At 44.9% G+C, this 21,677-nt stretch overlaps 1 protein-coding gene across 1 annotated transcript in view; it reads left to right on the top strand.

The window, feature by feature from the left end:
- Positions 1–15,671, top strand: part of LOC310793684 (cytoplasmic phosphatidylinositol transfer protein 1-like) — a 105,594-nt gene extending 89,923 nt beyond the window's left edge. Inside the window, exons 6-9 of the mRNA XM_083655536.1 lie at positions 2,797–2,892; positions 4,543–4,698; positions 7,174–7,237; positions 11,895–15,671. Coding sequence (XP_083511662.1) covers positions 2,797–2,892; positions 4,543–4,698; positions 7,174–7,237; positions 11,895–12,253 — 675 coding nt within the window. The 3' untranslated portion in view covers positions 12,254–15,671. The remainder of the gene's footprint in view (positions 1–2,796; positions 2,893–4,542; positions 4,699–7,173; positions 7,238–11,894) is intronic.
- Positions 15,672–21,677: the final 6,006 nt, after the last annotated feature.

Genomic DNA, 21,677 nt, shown 5'->3' with positions numbered 1-21,677 from the left:
TGGGACAAACATTTAAACCGAGAGAACAGAGATTGCCCACAGGCTCCCTTCTATAATATAGGATATTGTGATATACATTAGTATGTTTCAAAACTGACCCCTGTGACTATTCGTGATATTGATCTAAACCAGGGGTGCCCAAATTCTTTCCCATGAAGGGCCAAAACTCAATCTGGGTGGAGGGCCGAGGGCCAAAAATAAACGTTGTGGAATTACATAAAAATGTATTGTGTTTTATAGAAAATTAACATTCTAAATCTTAAATAACATTTCAATATAATAATCTACTTTTTATCTGTTTGGTAATTGTAATAATTTGCAATTGGTTATATATATTTAAAAAAAACATCTGCATTTGTGGGGAGCTTAAACATTTAATCAGTAAACACCCCGTTAAAAACAGTTGTATTTTCCACCTTTGTAATCAAGAGAGAAATTTGACTTAATTCACAACTTGAAAAATCCTCAAGTTACTTTGAAAATCAGCTTTATTGTCCATCTTTTGTAAACAATTTGCCATGACAATTTGCAGGGATGCCATCTCAGGAGTGAACACAGTATCTGCAGCCACATTCAGACACTGACTGTTTCACAAAGTCACCACATGAAAAAGCTCGTCCACCCTTTGCAATCAGTGCAGATATCTGATAACTTGCCCGAGTTGCATTCTGGATTTTTTGTTGTTTTTTTACTTTTCTTTTCCCAAATCCGTGGCGGGCCAAAACAAACAGAGTTGGCCCGCGGGCCCCAAATTGGTCAGCACTGATCTAAACCGTATCGCCCAGCCCCAGTATACCCTGTCTGTTCTGCTCTCTCTCTCTCTCTCTCTCCTCCCCTCCTCCCTTCCCCTGCTCTCTCTCTCCTCCTCCCCTCCTCCCTTCCCCTGCTCTCTATCTCTCCTCCTCCCCTCCTCCCTTCCCCTGCTCTCTATCTCTCCTCCTCCCCTCCTCCCTTCCCCTGCTCTCTATCTCTCCTCCTCCCCTCCTCCCTTCCCCTGCTCTCTCTCTCTCCTCCTCCCTTCCCCTGCTCTCTATCTCTCTCTCCTCCCCTCCTCCCTTCCCCTGCTCTCTATCTCTCCTCCTCCCCTCCTCCCTTCCCCTGCTCTATCTCTCCTCCTCCCCTCCTCCCTTCCCCTGCTCTCTATCTCTCCTCCTCCCCTCCTCCCTTCCCCTGCTCTATCTCTCCTCCTCCCCTCCTCCCTTCCCCTGCTCTCTATCTCTCCTCCTCTCCTCCTCCCTTCCCCTGCTCTCTCTCTCCTCCTCCCCTCCTCCCTTCCCCTGCTCTCTATCTCTCCTCCTCCCCTCCTCCCTTCCCCTGCTCTCTCTCTCCTCCTCCCCTCCTCCCTTCCCCTGCTCTCTATCTCTCCTCCTCCCCTCCTCCCTTCCCCTGCTCTCTATCTCTCCTCCTCCCCTCCTCCCTTCCCCTGCTCTCTATCTCTCCTCCTCCCCTCCTCCCTTCCCCTGCTCTCTATCTCCTCCTCCCCTCCTCCCTTCCCCTGCTCTCTATCTCTCCTCCTCCCCTCCTCCCTTCCCCTGCTCTCTCCTCTCCCACTTTCTCCCCTTCCCCCATCTCCCCCTCCCTCTGTCTCTCTAACATAAGATTGTTCAACCATATTATTATTATTACTGTTATTGTTGTGTTGAGCTAGATTTAGACATCTTCTCCGTGAAGCCCTCTGAGACATGCTTGTGAATTAGGGCTATATTACAAATCAACGTGACTTTGGCCTCTCTCTTTCTCTCTCTCTCCATCATGTCCTCCTCTCACACTTTGTCTTGTTAGGTGCTTCCCCTCCAGCCTCCTCCTCCCTCTCTTCTTTCACTCAGGCATGCTGACATATTACACCTTGTTGTGGCAGCAGCAAAGCTACTGGCCAATAAGTGACAGAGAAGGAGAGAGAGAGGGAGAGGGAGAGGGAGGGAGAGAGAGGGAGAGGGAGGAGATGTGAAAGAAAAGAATGTGTTAGAAAAACCCACATTTACACTTCAGAAACCGGTGGTTAGCAGCACTGTTGCCTGACAGCACGAAGTTCCCCGGATCGTCCCAGGTCCTTTCTGTGTGGACTTCCATGTTCTCCCCGTGTTCGTGTCAGTTTCCTCCCACCATCAAAGACATGCATGTTAGGGTTCATTCTCCCGCCAGTGCCCCTGAGCAAGGCACTGGCAATCGGACTGGAGTTGGTCCCCGGGTGCTGCACTGCGACTGCCCTCTGCTCCTCCTAGTTCTAGGAAGCTTCCTAGTAGAGGATGGGTCAAATGCAGAGGAGGCATTTCCCCACAGGGACAATAAAGAATAACTGAACAGGATACTTTACACTGTGTAAAGTATCCTGTAAAGTTTACAGTATCCAGAGGGAAACTCCATACAATATACCTACAGAATGCTATAATCAAGCTAATAAAGATATAAGCACCCTCTGTACATTCAGCTGACCTACTGCAATATCAATGTATGATACAGTCATTACAAACGGCGCTCTATCATTTGGCCCAGTAAGAGAATAAAGGCATAGAGCACCCCCTATTGGTTGCAAGGGCAATGACAATGCTGTGGTTCAAGTGGCTTGGCTGATTGACAAGGGGCTTATGAAGACTGAAGGATGAAGGATACACAGTCACAGAGACAGCACATTGTGTGACATCACATGTGTTACACAGTCACAGACAGCACACTGTGTCACATCACATGTGTTTCTCTGTGACAGATGTGATGCTCAAAATGAGTCCAGCTGTTGTGAGCATCTGTCTGGCAGAGGCTGCAGTACCGCGGTGAACCACATCTGCTCTGTGTTTTCAGATCTTCACCAGTGAGCTGAAGGAGCAGGAGAGGGAGGTGTGCTTCGTCGACATCGCCTACGACGAGATCCCCGAGCGCTACTACAAAGAGTCTGAGGTGAGCCTGCATGCCCCTGGACTCCAGTGTGTGTGTAGGTGTGTGTGTGTGTGTATGTGTGAGTGTGTGCATGTGTGAGCGCGCGTCTGTGTGTGTGCATGTGTGAGCGCGTGTGTGTGTATGTGTGTGTATGTGTGCATGTGTGAGTGCGTGTGTGTGTGTGAGTGCATGTGTGAGCGCGTGTGTGTGCGGGCAACATAAACAACAAATACATTAAGCAACACTACTCCACATCAATCATTCCTTCGATTCGAGATCAGTCATCCAATGACTGATCAGTCATTGGATGAATGATTATACAACAACAAAAATACTCCAATCAATAAATAAAAAGAGAGACCAGCTCATAAAATAAACCAAGGACCTACCAGGGGTTCAAATGCTGCAAGCATACAGGAGACAGAGACAAATAAAAGGTTAGGAACCCATTTGGGAACCAACGCCATTTTTTCAACTTTTCAATTTCTTTCGACTTCCTAAATTGATCGATAAGTGGTCATGTTAACGATCAATTAATCCATTAATCATTATATTAAAAAATTGCTTTTGACATAGAAACTACAAAATGCAGGTTTGTACCAGGCCCGGTTGTACAGGGGCGCAATAGCACGCATTGCACCCTTATTTGAATTGTATGCATGCTCAGTTGAAAAGAGTGGTAATGTTTTTTTTTTTTTTTTTTTTTTTTTATAAATGCGGCAGCTGCACACTTACTGTTTAAACTTCAATTATAATTGTTGTTTTTCTTTGTTCTTTGATGTGAATTTATGGCTTTTTGGCACCTATATGTAACCTTTTAAGGTTGAGATAATTGTATTATCATTATATGGTCCAAATATTTCAGTAAAGCACTGGAAACACTTGAAATATTATTGCTTGGCTGGTATCATTCTACTTGAAATGATGGTAAAATGCATTATTTTTAGTAAAATAACATGTCAAATTTTTGACACATGCACGGGTCGACCCGTGCATGTGCACCCCTTCCTATCTAGGATGCATCCCTAGTCATCTTGTTCTAGAACCAGCCCTGGTTTGTACACCTATCTTTAGGCCTACTTACTTAACAAGTTAATCAACGAACCACACGTCCTGCATTAGCTGTCATTATGCTTGTAGACGTGCCGTATTTCAACAGTGTACAATGAATTTTACAATGAATACTCTTGTCTTTTGGGGTGTAATTCTCTTACACTGGACCTTTTGCCAGCAAAAATGAGAAAATAGCACATAGCATACATTGTCGATTAATTAATTGTCTTAATGGCGATTCATTGATTGTCAATTTAATCATTAACGTCCCTAGTATAGGGTTTCTCACTACAGATATCTACAAATCAGTTGCAGATATCTGCAATACCAATGACGGATATCTGCAATTAAATTAGAACTAGTTTTAATTCCAGTTTCAGATGAGTTAGAGAGGGCAAGAGCACCTGAGAGAGAGAGAGAGTAACAATTATCCTTTGAGCGGTTTGATAATAGATTGTCTTCGCTCCAGTGAAAGTGGCTAGAGAATCTCCAGGGATGAAAGCATTTTTAATGTGAATGTTATTTAATATTGCCGTTCAGTCATACGGACTCCCCATGAGGCCTGGTTCCTCTGGCGGGCCGAGTTTTGGGTTAATTCTTGCCATCCATCCATTGCAGGACTTGCGGTATTTTAAGTCGGACAAGACGTCGCGGGGGATACTGCAGGAGGGCTGGAGGGACACCCAGGATCCTATCATGTGCTCCTACAAGCTGGTCACCGTCAAGTTTGAGGTCTGGGGTCTTCAGACGCGCGTCGAGCAGTTTGTGCACAAGGTGAGGGGGGGGGGTCACGCGTACGAAAGATGCTGCTTTTCAATGTCAGTACGTGCTATCTCAGGGGGGGTACGGTGGTGCAGTGGTAAGCGCTGTCGCCTCACAGCTAGAAGATCCTGGGTTCGATTCCCACCTGGGACGCTGTGAGCGCTGAAGGAGTGCGTGCCCGTCCGCATGTCCTCGAGTGCCCGCCGCCCGGGTGGGGTCGTCAAAAGGGCTTTTCTGTGTGGAGTTTGCATGTTCTCCCCGTGCCCCCTGGGGGTTTGCTTCATATAGGAACCCCTTCACCAAAACATGCAATATCCTGGTCGCTGAAGTGGTGCCTCCTCTGGTCGTTAGGGGCGCCTGTTCGGAGGGAGGGGAACTCATTGGAATAGCGTGATCCTCCCACGTGCTATGTCCTACCGGTGAAGCTTCCCCTGTCAGGTGAAAAGAAGCGGCTGGCTAACTGCCCATGTCTCGGAGGAAGCATGGAGCCAGTTTCGGCTCTCCCCAGATTGGCAGAGGGTGGAGCAGCAACCAGGATAATAAATTAAAATGAGCACTAACGGGGGATAAAAATGGGATAAAAAAATCGGGGGGGGGGGGCAAGTACGTGCTATTTCACTTGTTGCACCCGGAGGTATGGCCAAACTGTTTGTTTACAGACATGCTAATTCGTGCTACAGCTGCACAGGCTACAGTGAGAAAATGTCAGCAGTGACTATTGTGAGCCTGAGCGCATACTTTAGTGAAGTCCCAAACTCCATCTCAATAGGTGAAAGCCTGCTAGTTCTCAATGACTACGTCATATAGTTCTCCATCTTTACAAAGGTTCTTCTGAAAGTTTATACGCCCTAAAATAACAGAAACATGCAAATGGTTTAAAAACATAGTGTGCTCAGATATGAGTCTCAACACCATGTGTTGCTTTGTTTAGTTGTGCTCAATAGAACGATGAAAAGTTAGTCGCTAGACAACCATGGGAAAGCTTCAGCCTTCCACTGGCTGCCTACTGAACTTAGCTTCAGCCTTCCACTGGCTGCCTACTGAACTTAGCTTCAGCCTTCCACTGGCTGCCTACTGAACTTAGCTTCATCCTTCCACTGGCTGCCTACTGAACTTAGCTTCAGCCTTCCACTGGCTGCCTACTGAACTTAGCTTCAGCCTTCCACTGGCTGCCTACTGAACTTAGCTTCAGCCTTCCACTGGCTGCCTGCTGAACTTAGCTTCAGCCTTCCACTGGCTGCCTACTGAACTTAGCTTCAGCCTTCCACTGGCTGCCTGCTGAACTTAGCTTCAGCCTTCCACTGGCTGCCTGCTGATCTTAGCTTCAGCCTTCCACTGGCTGCCTGCTGATCTTAGCTTCAGCCTTCCACTGGCTGCCTACTGAACTTAGCTTCAGCCTTCCACTGGCTGCCTACTGAACTTAGCTTCAGCCTTCCACTGGCTGCCTGCTGATCTTAGCTTCAGCCTTCCACTGGCTGCCTGCTGAACTTGTAAGAATGCAGTCAGAACTAAGACTTTGCTTGACAGAACTACTAAGTTAATTTGTCATAAAACAAATCAATTGCATTCATAATCAATCAGCAAGAGTGAATTAGACAATATAAACCCCCCCCCCCCCTCACCCTCAACCCCCCCCCAAGAAACGTGACACGCCCACAAGACTTTTTATCAAATCTTCGTCAAACGAACCAATGAAAAATTTCAGACCGATTCAAACAAATTATAGATGAGAACACGGCCTGAGAACGGCAACACTGTGAATTATTCAGGTGCAAAAGAAATGTCTCCACTCACATTTTCAGTAGCGTCCCTGGTGAGGGACAAACAGTGTTCCTCTTGTCATTAGTTTGGCTGTACAGCAGCAGAGACAAACAGTGTCTCTCTTGTCATTAGTTTGGCTGTACAGCAGCAGGGACATTTTTCAACAGTACAGTACAGCTGAAAAGTACAGTACAGCAGCAGGGACAAACAACAGTCTTACAGCATTTGTCTTCCGTCAGGGTTTGGCCTACAGTATATTCTGCTCATTCCAGGCAGCAGCTCCATTGTAATTAGATTTAAATCTCGCCCTGTGAAAAATGCTTCCCGTTGACGACCAAAATGGAAAATGTTCTATTTTTGGCAGAAACCATGATTTGCTGTGGAGGCATTCTTACTTTGAGTCGATCATATTTCTTTTTCTTTTTACGTCACGTTTATGAATTGTGATGATTTCTTTACATTATAATAAAATAACAATTCACCCCTAACCTTAACCTTAACCTTAACCTTAACCCATTGAGCTGCTCTGAGACCCATGCTTTGAGATCTAATGGCAAAAAGGGAAACACCAACTCATAACATAACTAGCACTAAATTAAAATACATTGCACAGCGACAAAATGAGAACACGTTAACAGTCTGAATTCTTTGCTTTATAGACATTAAACAATGTAAAGTAGGTCTATAATGTAACTCTTTTCTGACCATCACTGTGTTGTGTTGTAGGTGGTTCGGGATGTCCTCCTGCTGGGACACAGGCAGGCCTTTGCCTGGGTGGATGAGTGGATCGGTAGGTCTACCAGCCCTGTCATTTGGTCCAACTGTCCATGCACAAATAATTTACACCTAGTGGCACATTGCAAACTTTTAGTTATCTAACTAGTAGGGGTGGGAGAAAAAATCGATTCACCTAAGTATCGCGATTTTTAATGTCACGATTTTTTGGATCGATCTTTTATTCCAGAATCGATAATCGCAAATTAAAAAAAAAAAATTTTTTTTTTTTTTTTTTTTTTTTTTGGTGCTTGCAGTCAGGCCACTCACTGAACAGCAGGCTAGGCGCCGCCTACTGGTTTACTAGTGGTTTTATTACTTTATTAGTTAGTCTGAAGTAATAATTACACTTCAGGGTTAAAGTGGGTGCATCTCATTGTAAAATTGGACTTCAAACGGCCCAAATCTGGCTTCAAACGGCCCAAATTTCACGCGCGTTGGCCCATATCGGCCTGGCCTGCTTGGTATCTAATGCCCGGCCTGAATTATGATCCCAGTCCGCCCCTGTTTTTAACTATATCGCCCAGCCCTACTCATGATATATAATATACAGTCTCTAGTGTATGATTCAACTTTTCCCATGTTCTAATCTAGTGTAAAAAAGCAAACAAACTGAAAAAAGAAAAGAAAAAAATAAACAAAAATCGCAATAAATCGTAATATCGAATCGCAATAATCGTAGAATCGCAATAATCGTGAATCGCAATATATATCGAATCGGCACCAAAGTATCGTGATAGTATCGAATCGGGAGATAAGTGAATCGGCACAGCCCTACTAACTAGTCACTCAAACTTATCAAAAATGTCTTGCCTACAGTACACACTGGCATCCATTTTTGTTACATAAATCTGCCAATAATATGCAACGTCGACATTTTATCAATCCATAGATCTTTTCACTAGAAATGTACTAGACGATCCATAAGTTAATTAAAGTGCTTTTTATTGACTTTTTATTACCCTTAAATGACAGATATGTTTTGTGTTTCTTTATACTTCACTCCCATTATGAAGTTTTACATACTGTAACTGTAATTGATTCTGCTGTGTGAAATCTTAGCAGCTACATTATGTACATGGCTGTATTATGAATGCTGCCTATTTAACAGCACCTACATTATGTACATGGCCGTACTATGAATGCTGCCTATTTAACAGCACCTACATTATGTACATGGCCGTACTATGAATGCTGCCTATTTAACAGCACCTACATTATGTACATGGCTGTACTATGAATGCTGCCTATTTAACAGCACCTACATTATGTACATGGCTGTACTATGAATGCTGCCTATTTAACAGCACCCACATTATGTACATGGCTGTACTATGAATGCTGCCTATTTAACAGCACCTACATTATGTACATGGCTGTACTATGAATGCTGCCTATTTAACAGCACCTACATAACATTATGTACATGGCTGTACTATGAATGCTGCCTATTTAACAGCACCTACATAACATTATGTACATGGCCGTACTATGAATGCTGCCTATTTAACAGCACCTACATTATGTACATGGCCGTACTATGAATGCTGCCTATTTAACAGCACCTACATTATGTACATGGCTGTACTATGAATGCTGCCTATTTAACAGCACCTACATAACATTATGTACATGGCCGTACTATGAATGCTGCCTATTTAACAGCACCTACATTATGTACATGGCTGTACTATGAATGCTGCCTATTTAACAGCACCTACATTATGTACATGGCTGTACTATGAATGCTGCCTATTTAACAGCACCTACATTATGTACATGGCCGTACTATGAATGCTGCCTATTTAACAGCACCCACATTATGTACATGTATGTATATGTAGGTATGTATGTGTATGTATATCCTCTGCACCGGCAGCACTGCATCTAAGCCTGTCGCTGCCCGGCCTTTTACAGCATGGACCCTCTTCTTGGTATCTGTAATAACCCACTAATGACAAACACTGCCCCCCAGTGTCCAGGGATGATTAGTGTTTGATTCAAGTCAACAAATGCTCTCAAAGCATTGCCTCCTTTCATGTTTCATGATGCAGCAATTGAAGAATTTAATTCCAAATGTCATTTTGAAAAGAGTGAAAGCTCCTTGTGGAATCCTGTTGAAAAGATTTGATCTCTCAGCGCATTTACTTACAACATAGAAGCATTTTGAGTGTCAAACTGTGACTGTTAAATAATGAATTCTATGTAGGAAATGATCCATGGCATTTTTAAAGTAAACGCTTCAATTTATGCAAACAAAGTCAAGAGTGGCAAACAAGTATTATAACAACTTTGCACATCAAAGCCAGATACTGGCAGATTTGCCTCCAGTAAGCAAAAATGTCTGGCTACAGTTAGCAAAATGGTGCGTACTGATAAATGCATTGACTGTGACTGTGTTTTACATTGAGGCTAAAAGCTAATGCACTTAGTGAAACATGAAAGCTGTCTGTTTCTGTGAGTCTGGCCACAAGGGAGGCTCGCATAAGTGGCTGCATCACTTTCACTCGCTCTTTTTCCATGGCTGCAGGGCATGCAGATAACATGGCTGCAGATAACATGGCTGCAGATAACATGGCTGCAGGGCATGCAGATAACATGGCTGCAGATAACATGGCTGCAGGGCATGCAGATAACATGGCTGCAGATAACATGGCTGCAGGGCATGCAGATAACATGGCTGCAGGGCATGCAGATAACATGGCTGCAGATAACATGGCTGCAGGGCATGCAGATAACATGGCTGCAGGGCATGCAGATAACATGGCTGCAGGGCATGCAGATAACATGGCTGCAGGGCATGCAGATAACATGGCTGCAGGGCATACAGATAACATGGCTGCAGGGCATGCAGATAACATGGCTGCAGGGCATGCAGATAACATGGCTGCAGGGCATACAGATAACATGGCTTGCCGGGCATGCATATAACATGGCTGCAGGGCATGCAGATAACATGGCTGCAGGGCATGCAGATAACATGGCTGCAGGGCATGCAGATAACATGGCTGCAGGGCATGCAGATAACATGGCTGCAGGACATACAGATAACATGGCTGCAGGGCATGCAGATAACATGGCTGCAGGGCATGCAGATAACATGGCTGCAGGGCATACAGATAACATGGCTGCAGGGCATGCAGATAACATGGCTGCAGGGCATGCAGATAACATGGCTGCAGGGCATACAGATAACATGGCTGCAGGGCATGCAGATAACATGGCTGCAGGGCATACAGATAACATGGCTGCAGGGCATGCAGATAACATGGCTGCAGGGCATACAGATAACATGGCTGCAGGGCATGCAGATAACATGGCTGCAGGGCATGTAGATAACAAACAGTCCATTACCTTTGCCATGAAGCACATTCACTCCCTCTCCTATCACCTCTCTTGCATCTCCCGTCAAGAATAACCACTCACCTCTTTTCCCACTTCTGCTCACTAAATCCTGGTGCATTTGGAATGATTTTACCTGGGAATGATATCATGGCCCCGCCTCTTTCCAGGTGTTGTTAATGTTTTCCTACGCTTCCAATAATCCAACCTATTTTCCAGGTCTGGATCATTCATGCTTTTCCTTATTCTTGGAACATCCTTGACATGATCCTTCCCCTCCTCCTTTCCTCCTGTCCTGAATGTCTCTAGCTGTCTCCTCTAACCTCTCTGGGAAGCTAGTGCTGACCTCTGAACTTTGACCTTCCAAAAGCACTTATGGCCTATTCGGCTACACTCACCCCACGGAATGCCCCCTTTTGCCACCTAACCCTCCCCCCCCCCTCGCTTCGAGCGCCATCCTGGAGGAGCTACCGACATTTCCACTCTCGTTCCTCACCCTTCCCCTTCTTCCAGATATGACTTTGGATGATGTGCGGGAATACGAGAGACAAATGCATGAGCAAACCAACATTAAAGTTTGCCATGAGCAGCAAGAGCATTCCACAACAAACCCATCTTCACTGGATGACATAGGGATCCATGACAAAGCAAGCGTATGTGTCTTTTCATTGTTTTTTACTCCATTAGCCCTCCCCTGTCTCTACATCCACCCACCCTGTCCTACATCCACTCACCCTGTCTCTACATCCACTCACCCTGTCCTACATTGAGTCAAAGTATGCCTACATGAAAGAGCTGTCAACTGGGAGCTGCTGAAGTGTGTGAAGAAGAATATATATGTATTATTGGGCTGAGATGGTTCCAACAAGTGTGGTATTTTACATTCGAGGAGTCCTGGGGTGTTGGTGAAAGTTATCCTCATTTTCCAGATTGGCATCTCTCCCTGACAAAATTGCGGTTGTTTTTACTTTTTACCTTAAGAGTGATTTAGATGTCCTGCATTTAGTAATGATAGTCCAGACCATACTAGCTTGTTATCAGCAGCTCCAACTAACTTGTGGGCTGAATTATGGCATGATAAAGCTACCTTATTCCACATGGACTATTTTCATGACAAGGGATTGGTTTGTCGTTTTTGAATCCCTGTGTTCTGGGCATGTACAAGGTTTTAGCAATGATATGTTATGGAGAACTCTAGATGCAATAATTGTTTATATAATATATATACTGTATATAATTGTATAAATTAGTCATCTACATAGGATGGGAAATGTTGTCCTCTTTCCCAAATCCCCCTCATGCTAGTCTTTCTCCAACTCTCTCCAAACCAGACATGACAATGGATGAGGTGAGGGAGTTTGAGCGCACCATTCAGGAGGCCACCAACCAGATCATCGGGATCTTTCCCCCGTCGATCTCCATCAGCAAGACGCCCCTGTCCTCCTGTGCCCTCAGCGGCCCTGCCAGCGCCCCCTCCACCCCCATGTGCACCGACGCGCCCGAGTTCCTCTCCGCCCCCAAGGACCGACCCCGCAAGAAGTCCGCCCCGGAAACCCTGACCCTGCCTGACCCGGCCCCCAGCGGCGTCCCCCAGGGCTCCGCTGTGGGGCCCCTACCGGTTTCAAACCACGTCCCCTCATCCACGCCGCCTTCCTCCAACTCTGATCATGATGAGTTAGGGGGGCAGTAGGGGTACCTTGGGATAGTTTCCTCCAACCCTGCTTTACCTGCCCCCCCCCGCCCCATTTTCTTAGTAGCCCAATGAGACTAGTCTAACCTCCACACACCGGTGCCCAGACCTTCAAGTTATCTAGCCATATCCCACGATTTAGTCATGAATACACACACACACACACACCGACACACACCTCCAAGGCCAAGAATCATTGTAGAAGTCTTCATCAATGTCGTCCATACTAACCAGGCAGCTGTAGGCTCAGCCAGCCCAATGTGGCTGACTCCTCTTCCTGTGAGTCTTAACCAATCGGATGTCTCAGCTACTGTAAGAACCAGCTGTAAAGTCTACTCGAGAGGTCTACTCACAGCATGTGAGTTTTATTCAGCCGGTGCTCATTATGTTGTATGGATGATTGATTATCATTGTTTAGTTGTCTTTATTTATGTTTTCTTCTATCAGGCTAGCTGATTACCTTCAAGCTATTCAACTATCAAGTAGTTGCCTTGGCAGTGCAGAGTGGTGTTTGACCACTTGAGCAAATGAATAACACATTTTTGACTTGTCAGTCCACAAAATGGCCATTAACTGTATGTTCTATGTTTTCAATCAGAAATGAAAAACAAACTAGAGTAGCACAGTAGTCCTTGTTAGACCGTGTCACGCACACACATCATGTTCCCTAACAACACCACAGCAATATCGCTCAGCATGGGCGCTCCTTCCAAACTGGCCTCAGATCTGTTTGCATCCGTCGTTTCCATACCACTATTACCACACTCCAGTTATGAAACAGATGCAAGATCAGTACAATCATAGAGTTTGCACCTCAGGTCTCCCTGACTCTACCTGGCTCACACTTTACCTTACTCTCCAAACAGCCACATTTTATACCTCCACAGATACGGGAATACAGCAGCTATTGTATGTCCTACCAGTCTACTCAACCCTGGGACGTTTACACAACATTAACAACCATGGAACATTGGCATATATTTTAGGATAAGATGCTGGATATATCTGCGACTGCAGTCTTGATTTTGAATAGGTTTGACAATTTAATGATTTTAAAATGGAGGTTGTTGGAATTTATTATTGCAAGATATCTTACACAAGTTGACTGATAAGTACAAAAGCAAACTGAAGTAAAAAAAAAAAAAAAAATGTTGCTTGAAAAACAAATGCTGGACATCTCATGTGACATAAATGTGATCCAATTTGATCAAATCAGCAAATCACTTGTAATGTCATATGTAGGAACAAATCACTTGTAATGTCATATGTAGGAACAAGGCCATTTTGCGGAGGATTAGTGTGTGACTGATTTTGAGCACAGTGGAGATGATGAAGATTCCATTTCTGGGGGGAAGGGCACTTGTATCAAGCTGACTTGAGTATGTGCTTTGTTAGCTGTGCATTGATCGCATTGTGTTACTTTGCACAAATGCTGATACTATTGCTGGCCAGTGCATCTTGAGCCCATGTTTTGCCGGGCTCGGCAAACGATTTTGAATCCAGAACATCCTTTGCAGTGAGGCCTTTTTTTGTGCTTGGCTTGTACTGCGAGTTACTGAAACATCTGAAACCATAACGAACACAGGAGGACAGCAGGATTCTCTCTGATGGAAAATGCCCTCTTTCTTTACGACAATGTTATTTAAGGAAAGGGGTTCTTATATGCTGCATGGAATGTTCACAAGCATATATGCATATTATGAGAAGTATATATGTTGTAAATTGCTGGATACGTATATTTGGTGATGCAAATGTATGAAGAAAGTGAATGCCAACATGGGAAACTAGTCATTTTTGTACAATAGAAAAGCAGTTTTGAGTGAAACGTAAGCATGCCCTTAGAGTACAGACCTACAAACTCTCAAACTCAGTGCCTCTGCATGCAACAACTGTATCCTCTCCTACATGTATGTATACGAAAATCTTATATTTCAGCTACAAAACACAAAATGTCCTTGTGTTACTTAACCTGTTTTTATCTCAAGTGTACTAATCAGTTTATCGTATTTTTACCAATAATGAAACTATGCTACAGCCCCACTTAATCAGATCAGCTCAAATCATATCAAATACCATCATCACACTTCACATTGAACAGGGCTAGCTTGTTGATACAGTATTCTATCATAACTCTACTCATAAGCCCATTACTTCTACCTGTAAAAGCCCTCATGCATTTTTGCACTTTCCAATCTTTGACACCTTACTTGACAATGAAGGAATATGTTACAGTAGTCAAGTTCTTGTTGGGTTTTGTTGGACCAAAGTCCTACACTATAGTAACTCCAGTAGCAGGTTGAAGAGAGAGTCCTCTGTGGTCTTGCCATCAAAGATTTTTTAATATTCTGCACAAAGGATTCTCATGCACTTTTGTTTTCAAAAAAGAAAAACAAAATAAACCTGTAGCTATTTATCTGTGTAGCTTTTGTCTTTGCAGTTCTGCTTGTTTAATTTCTTTTAAGGATACAAGTGTTATACACAAGTTATTGGCCCTCTATATTGATATAATATACATATATATCATATTTTGTTGCCCTGGTATTGACCGTCTCTTGTCAGGCACACAGAGATCCAGGGATGTTTGATCAACCACGGGCTATTAAAGATAATGCAACATCTCCAACTGTGTAACATCTGTTTCAAACAGTAACATGAGGTATAATACTGTTGTTCAAGACTAGATTGGTTTGTTACATTTGAATCCTGTTCCAAGTTACAGTACAGCTGTCACATGACTATATTGGTTTGTTACATTGAATCCTGTAAAGATTTCAACCGGACAAAGACGGATATTTAGTATTTGATATTACATCTTGATGGGGCACAGGCATGGCTTAAGAACAAAGTTTGAATCTAGGTGTCATCCATTCAGGAGTTCAGTTGACTTCATGCTCCTTGGAGTATGGGAGGATCCTCATTGTTGTCGTGCACGTTTGACTCTCCAGATGTTTTTGGTGCCCCCCGCAGGACAAAAAAATAATTTTCAAAACTTTTCTTTTCAGTGGGATGGCTGCCAGTGCTTTGATGTTTACTTGCCATGCTATTTCAGAGATGACGGGATCTTTCTATTGTAAACTTTCTTTATTTCTTTTTTTTTTAGTAAAAACTGCTGTACTTTCATTTTGTGGTGGCTGTATTCTTTTGAAGGCAAATCTAAAATGGTGATCATCATTTACTTCTGTGGAGAAAAAGGACCAAGCTTTTCCCTCCTCTCCTCCCAGGCTGTCGTGCGGTCGGTCTCCTGTTATCTGAAGTGCCATATTATCCTTGTTCGGCTGCTGGAAGTCGCTCTGGGTTCTTCCACTTTAACTATATTATAATATTCGTTCTATTTTTACTGCCCTTTGAGGTTCATTTGGTTCTTTGTTGTAATTATTGTTTAACTTTTTTTCTGAAATAGACGAATAAAGTTGACTTGCTAGTACGATTCATGTTTTTGTTTAGTCTGTTCATCCTGTGTTTTAAATGTGTGCGTTGGACCGGGCTAAACATCAGGTTTTGGTTTCAGTCTCCCAGAATCAAACGGCAAGAGCTTCTTTGTAGACTCAGCAATGTGCACTGATATTTAACTGAGAGGGAACGGAGTTCCCAGAGTAAACGTTGAGCGGGAACAGCATTCCTCCTCAGGTTCCCCTTAAAAAAATGTCTTGCAATGCAGTGGAGAGCAGAGCAGTGGAGATGGGGCAGCATCCCTACCCATCAAGCTCAACATTGTGGTAATCTACCGCCCGCCTGGTCTGCTTGGTGACTTTCTGGACGAGCTGGACACCCTCCTCTCCGTCTTTCCTGAGGATGGTACTCCACTCATCCTTCTGGGAGACTTCAACATCCAGCCAGTAACCTTACAATCTCTGCCTTTCCTTAACTTCTTCTCATCCTTTGACCTTTACCTCTCTCAATCTCCTCCTACTCACAAAGCAGGGAATGTGCTTGACCTGGTCTTCACCAGATCCTGCTCCACCTCTAATCTCACTGTGACTCCTCTTCCTGTATCCGACCACCACTTTATCACCTTCTCCCTTCCCATCCCCCTCCCCTCCTCCCACCCATCTCCCCCTCACTCTACCACCACCCGACGCAACCTAAAAACTCTCTCACCCGACTCCCTCTCTTCTACCGTCCTCTCCCTGCTTCCCCCTGCCGAGCAATTTGCTCTCCTGTCCACTGACGAGGCTTCCACCACTCTCCTCTCCTCTGCTCTTGATTCTCTTTGTCCACTCACCACTAAGCCTGCCCGATCTTCTCCCCCTTCTCCTTGGCTGACTGAATCTCTGCGAACTTATCGAACTGAGCTTCGGGCAGCTGAGAGAAAATGGAGAAAATCACATCTCCCTGAAGATCTCTCTTCCTACCACCTTATCCACTCCAACTTCACCTCTGCTGTCTCCAAAGCTAAAACGTCCTTCTTCATCTCTGAAATCCAGTCCTCTGCATCCAACCCCAGTAAACTGTTCTCCACCTTCTCCACGCTCCTCAACCCTCCCTCCCCTCCCCCTCCCTCCTCCCTCTCTGCTGATGATTTTGTAACCTTCTTTACTAAAAAGGTGGATGACATCAGCTCCTCCTTCCATCCTCCAGGCACCCTCACTAACACTTCCGACTCCAATCCTGCTTCCCAGCCCCCTGTCCCTGGATTTCCTTCCTTCTCTCCCCTCTCTCCCGATGAAGTGCTTAAACTCATCAGCTCGAACCGAGCCACTTACTGCCCCTCGATCCTATCCCTTCCTCTCTCCTCCAAACCATCTCACCTGACATATCTCCCTTCCTCACTACCTTCATTAACTCCTCTCTGTCCTCTGGTCTTGTTCCGCCTGCTCTAAAGACTGCAAGAGTCAAGCCTCTGCTTAAGAAACCCTCCCTTGACCCTACTGCTATTCAGAACTACAGACCTGTCTCTCTTCTCTCATTCCTTTCCAAAACCCTCGAACGAGCAGCGTCCGAACAACTTTCTCTCTATCTCTCCCAAAATGACCTCCTGGACCCTCTGCAGTCCGGTTTCGAGGCTTCTCACTCCACTGAGACAGCTCTTCTTGCTGTCACAGAGTCCCTTCACACTGCTAAGGCCTCATCCCTCTCCTCTGTTCTTGTCCTCCTTGACCTGTCTGCTGCCTTCGATACAGTCAACCACCAAATCCTTCTTTCCACTCTGTCTGACCTCGGCATTTCAGGTTCTGCACTCTCCTGGTTTGCTTCCTACCGCTCATACCAGGTCTCATGGAGAGGGTCCCTCTCCAGATCCTGTCCTCTTACCACCGGTGTCCCCCAGGGCTCAGTCCTGGGCCCCTTACTTTTCTTTCTCTATATCAGATCTCTTGCCTATGTGATCTCTTCTCATGGCTTTTCTTATCACTGCTATGCTGATGACACCCAGCTTTTCCTTTCCTTCCCCCCCTCGACACTCAAATCGAGGCTCGCATCTCTGCATGCCTCAAAGACATTGGTGACTGGATGTCTGCCCACCACCTCAAGCAGTGCAGCAATATAAATATTTGGGCACTGTCTTTGATGACAAACTCAATTTCGATGCAAACACAGATGCCATCTGCAAAAAGGCAAATCAACGACTGTTCTTTTTAAGGAAGTTGAGAAGTTTTAATGTGGACAGGACACTGATGAAAATGTTTTACTCTGCCTTTATTGAATCTGTCATTTCCTTTAGCATGATCTGCTGGTTTGGTAATCTCAGTCTTAAAAACAAGAACAGACTGGGAAAAATTGCCAAACTTTGCTGTAAGATTCCCGGATCCACCCTCAATGACATTCAGTGCCTATATGAAAGGAGGGTCACATCAAAGGCACAATTTGTGGTTTCGGACCCTCAGCACCCCTTACATGCTGAGTTCCAGATGCTTCCATCTGGTCGGCGGTTTAGTCACCCAAAGACTAAGACCAACAGATTCAGGCTGTCCTTCGTTCCCTCTGCCATTAGGTTTTTAAACAACCGATAGTCGTAGATGTCATCGTGTCTCTTGCAGGTAGAGAGACTTTTCTTTCCATGATTTATGACGACAGTGCAGGTGATTTAGATCTATTCTGTGCTGTGTTACTGTATGTATGACGTATGTATGATGTATTAATTTGTTGCCTATGTGTCGTGTCTACTGTCTGCAAAGCGAATTGCCCCTCGGGGACATTAAAGTTTTTTGAACCTTGAACCTTGAACCTCAAGCTCAACCTTGGTAAGACAGAGCTACTCTTCCTCCCAGGGAAAGACTGCCCTCTCGCAGATCTCTCCATCTCCATTGACAACACCACTGTACTTCCCTCCCAAACAGCTAAGAACCTTGGGGTGATCCTTGACAACCAGCTGTCTTGCTCAGCCAACATAGCTGCTACAGCACGCTCCTGTAGGTTCGCTCTCTACAACATCCGCAAAATCCGTCCCTTTCTCACAAGAGAAGCGACTCAACTCCTGGTCCAGTCTCTTGTCATCTCCCGCCTGGACTACTGCAACGTCCTCCTGGCCGGCCTACCTGCCACCGTCATCCGACCGCTTCAGCTCATTCAGAACGCTGCAGCCCGTCTGGTTTTCAACCAACCCAAATTCTCTCACGTCACTCCCCTCTTCCAGGAGCTCCACTGGCTTCCCATCTCGGCCCGCATCAAATTCAAGTCACTGGTACTGGCCTACAGGGCTGCACACCAAACAGCTCCCCTGTACCTGCAATCTATGGTCAGGTTGCAAACCTCTCAGCGCTCCCTTCGCTCCTCCACCAGTGCTGGTCGCCTCGCCCCTCCTTCACTACGGGGGCTTAAAAGTCGCTCATCCCGATCTCGACTCTTCTCGTCCCTGGCACCTCAATGGTGGAACGAGCTTTCACCTTCGGTCAGGACGGCTGAATCACTGCCGATCTTTCGGAAAAGACTAAAGACTCACCTTTTCAGGCTCCATCTGGGCCCTTCTTGATCTAACTTCGTTCTTTCTAAAAAAAAAAAAAAAAAAAAAAAATTACTAACCTAAACTTCCTTCAGAAGTTGTAGTTGTCATAGACTGTGCTCCATAGTTGATTGGTCTATTGCTGACAAAAATGTGTTATTGTAAGTCGCTTTGGATAAAAGTGTCTGCCAAATGACGTAATGTAATGTAATGTAAATGAAAGGGCGACAGGGCGGGGGCCAGGCCGCGCCGTGTCCAGGAACCCCTGATCCTGCGTTCCCAGAGTAAAACCAGGCCATTTCCACCACTGCATACAGGGAGAGGGAGATAGACCAGATTCACACCTGTTCTCTGGGGGATGTCGAAAGGCATTGTGGGAAATGTAGGAATCGCCAACTGAAGCTGAAGTAGACGAGGCATAAGCTCTGTTCGAAACGGTTCCCTATTAGAGATATAGTGTGTTGTTGGCCATTTTGTACTAGTGTCTGAATGATCAACTGTTAATTTGATTCACTGAAACGACTGTGTTTACAGTAAGGGACTCCACCTGTGACCAGAGAGCTAGAGTTACAAACTACTGTTTACACTGAAAGTGTTTAGGGGGGATTTTTCCTTCAGTATGCACTTCTGCTTGACAGAAATATGCTACGATTGTGTCTGAGATATTTGTTTTGAGGTGATTTCTTTTATGTTTTTTCTATTTATGTGATTTCTTTGTTATGTTAAAGGTTCAATTGTGATGTCTTTTTTTTTACCACAGAGCAGTGTCTCCCTCATCAGGACAAGGAAGACAGAATATCAAGTAAATTAAACCTGAACCTGATATATCACATGATAGGAATGTGTTCTGCACATCGATCATACACCCCCCCCCCAACACACACACACACACACACACACACACACACACACAGACACCCCCCCCACACACACACATACAGCCCCCACACACACACAGACAGCCCCGCACACACACATACACACACACACAGACACCCCCCCCCCCCCACACACACACACATTCACACACACATACAGCCCCCACACACACACAGACAGCCCCGCACACACACATACACACACACACACACACAGACAGCCCCCACATCAATATCGGTATGAAATATCCATACCGATATCAAACCTTCCAAACACAACAACACAAGGGGCCGGAATGAGTCCCTGCAAACAAGATCTGAAGGCTACAATCATCCTATATAAAAGATATGAAGGCTACAATCATCCTATATAAAAGATCTGAAGGCTACAATCATCCTATATAAAAGATCTGAAGGCTACAATCATCCTATATACAAGAGAGTAAGTGGGTTCTGTTTTATGTTTCAAGCCTTCAAAAACCTCTGTGTTTTTGTGGCATTTAGCTCATCACAAGTGTGACACTTTGATGCAGATGCAACATGCAGAAAGAGAAGTAACACAGGAAGTGGAGAAGGTAGCGACCAAGGCACGAACATTAAAAAGACTTTATTTGTATGGCTAATGCAGTGGGTCTCCAACGATCTCTCGTGCTCCCCTTTGGAGGAGGAAACATGTTTATGCCCCGCACCCCAACAAAATAACATGTTTATGCCCCGCACCCCAACAAAATAACATGTTTATGCCCCGCACCCCAACAAAATAACATGTTTATGCCCCGCACCTCAACAAAATAACATGTTTATGCCCCGCACCCCAACAAAATAACATGTTTATGCCCCGCACCTCAACAAAATAACATGTTTATGCCCCGCACCCCAACAAAATAACATGTTTATGCCCCACACCCCAACAAAATAACATGTTTATGCCCCACACCCCAACAAAATAACATGTTTATGCCCCGCACCTCAACAAAATAACACGTTTATGCCCCGCACCCCAACAAAATAACATGTTTATGCCCCGCACCCCAACAAAATAACATGTCTATGCCCCGCACCCCAACAAAATAACACGTTTATGCCCCGCACCCCAACAAAATAACATGTTTATGCCCCGCACCCCAACAAAATAACATGTTTATGCCCCGCACCTCAACAAAATAACATGTTTATGCCCCGCACCTCAACAAAATAACATGTTTATGCCCTGCACCCCAACAAAATAACACGTTTATGCCCCGCACCCCAACAAAATAACATGTTTATGCCCCGCACCCCAACAAAATAACATGTTTATGCCCTGCACCCCAACAAAATAACATGTTTATGCCCCGCACCCCAACAAAATAACATGTTTATGCCCCGCACCCCAACAAAATAACATGTTTATGCCCCACACCCCAACAAAATAACATGTTTATGCCCCACACCCCAACAAAATAACATGTTTATGCCCCGCACCCCAACAAAATAACATGTTTATGCCCCGCACCCCAACAAAATAACATGTTTATGCCCCGCACCCCAACAAAATAACATGTTTATGCCCCACACCCCAACAAAATAACATGTTTATGCCCCGCACCCCAACAAAATAACATGTCTATGCCCCGCACCCCAACAAAATAACACGTTTATGCCCCGCACCCCAACAAAATAACATGTT

This window comes from Poromitra crassiceps (assembly GCF_964638095.1).
Source record: "Poromitra crassiceps genome assembly, chromosome: 19".
Lineage (NCBI taxonomy): Eukaryota > Metazoa > Chordata > Actinopteri > Beryciformes > Melamphaidae > Poromitra > Poromitra crassiceps.
The sequence above is the reverse complement of the archived record's forward strand: the minus strand, read 5'-3'. Positions and strand labels throughout refer to the sequence as shown.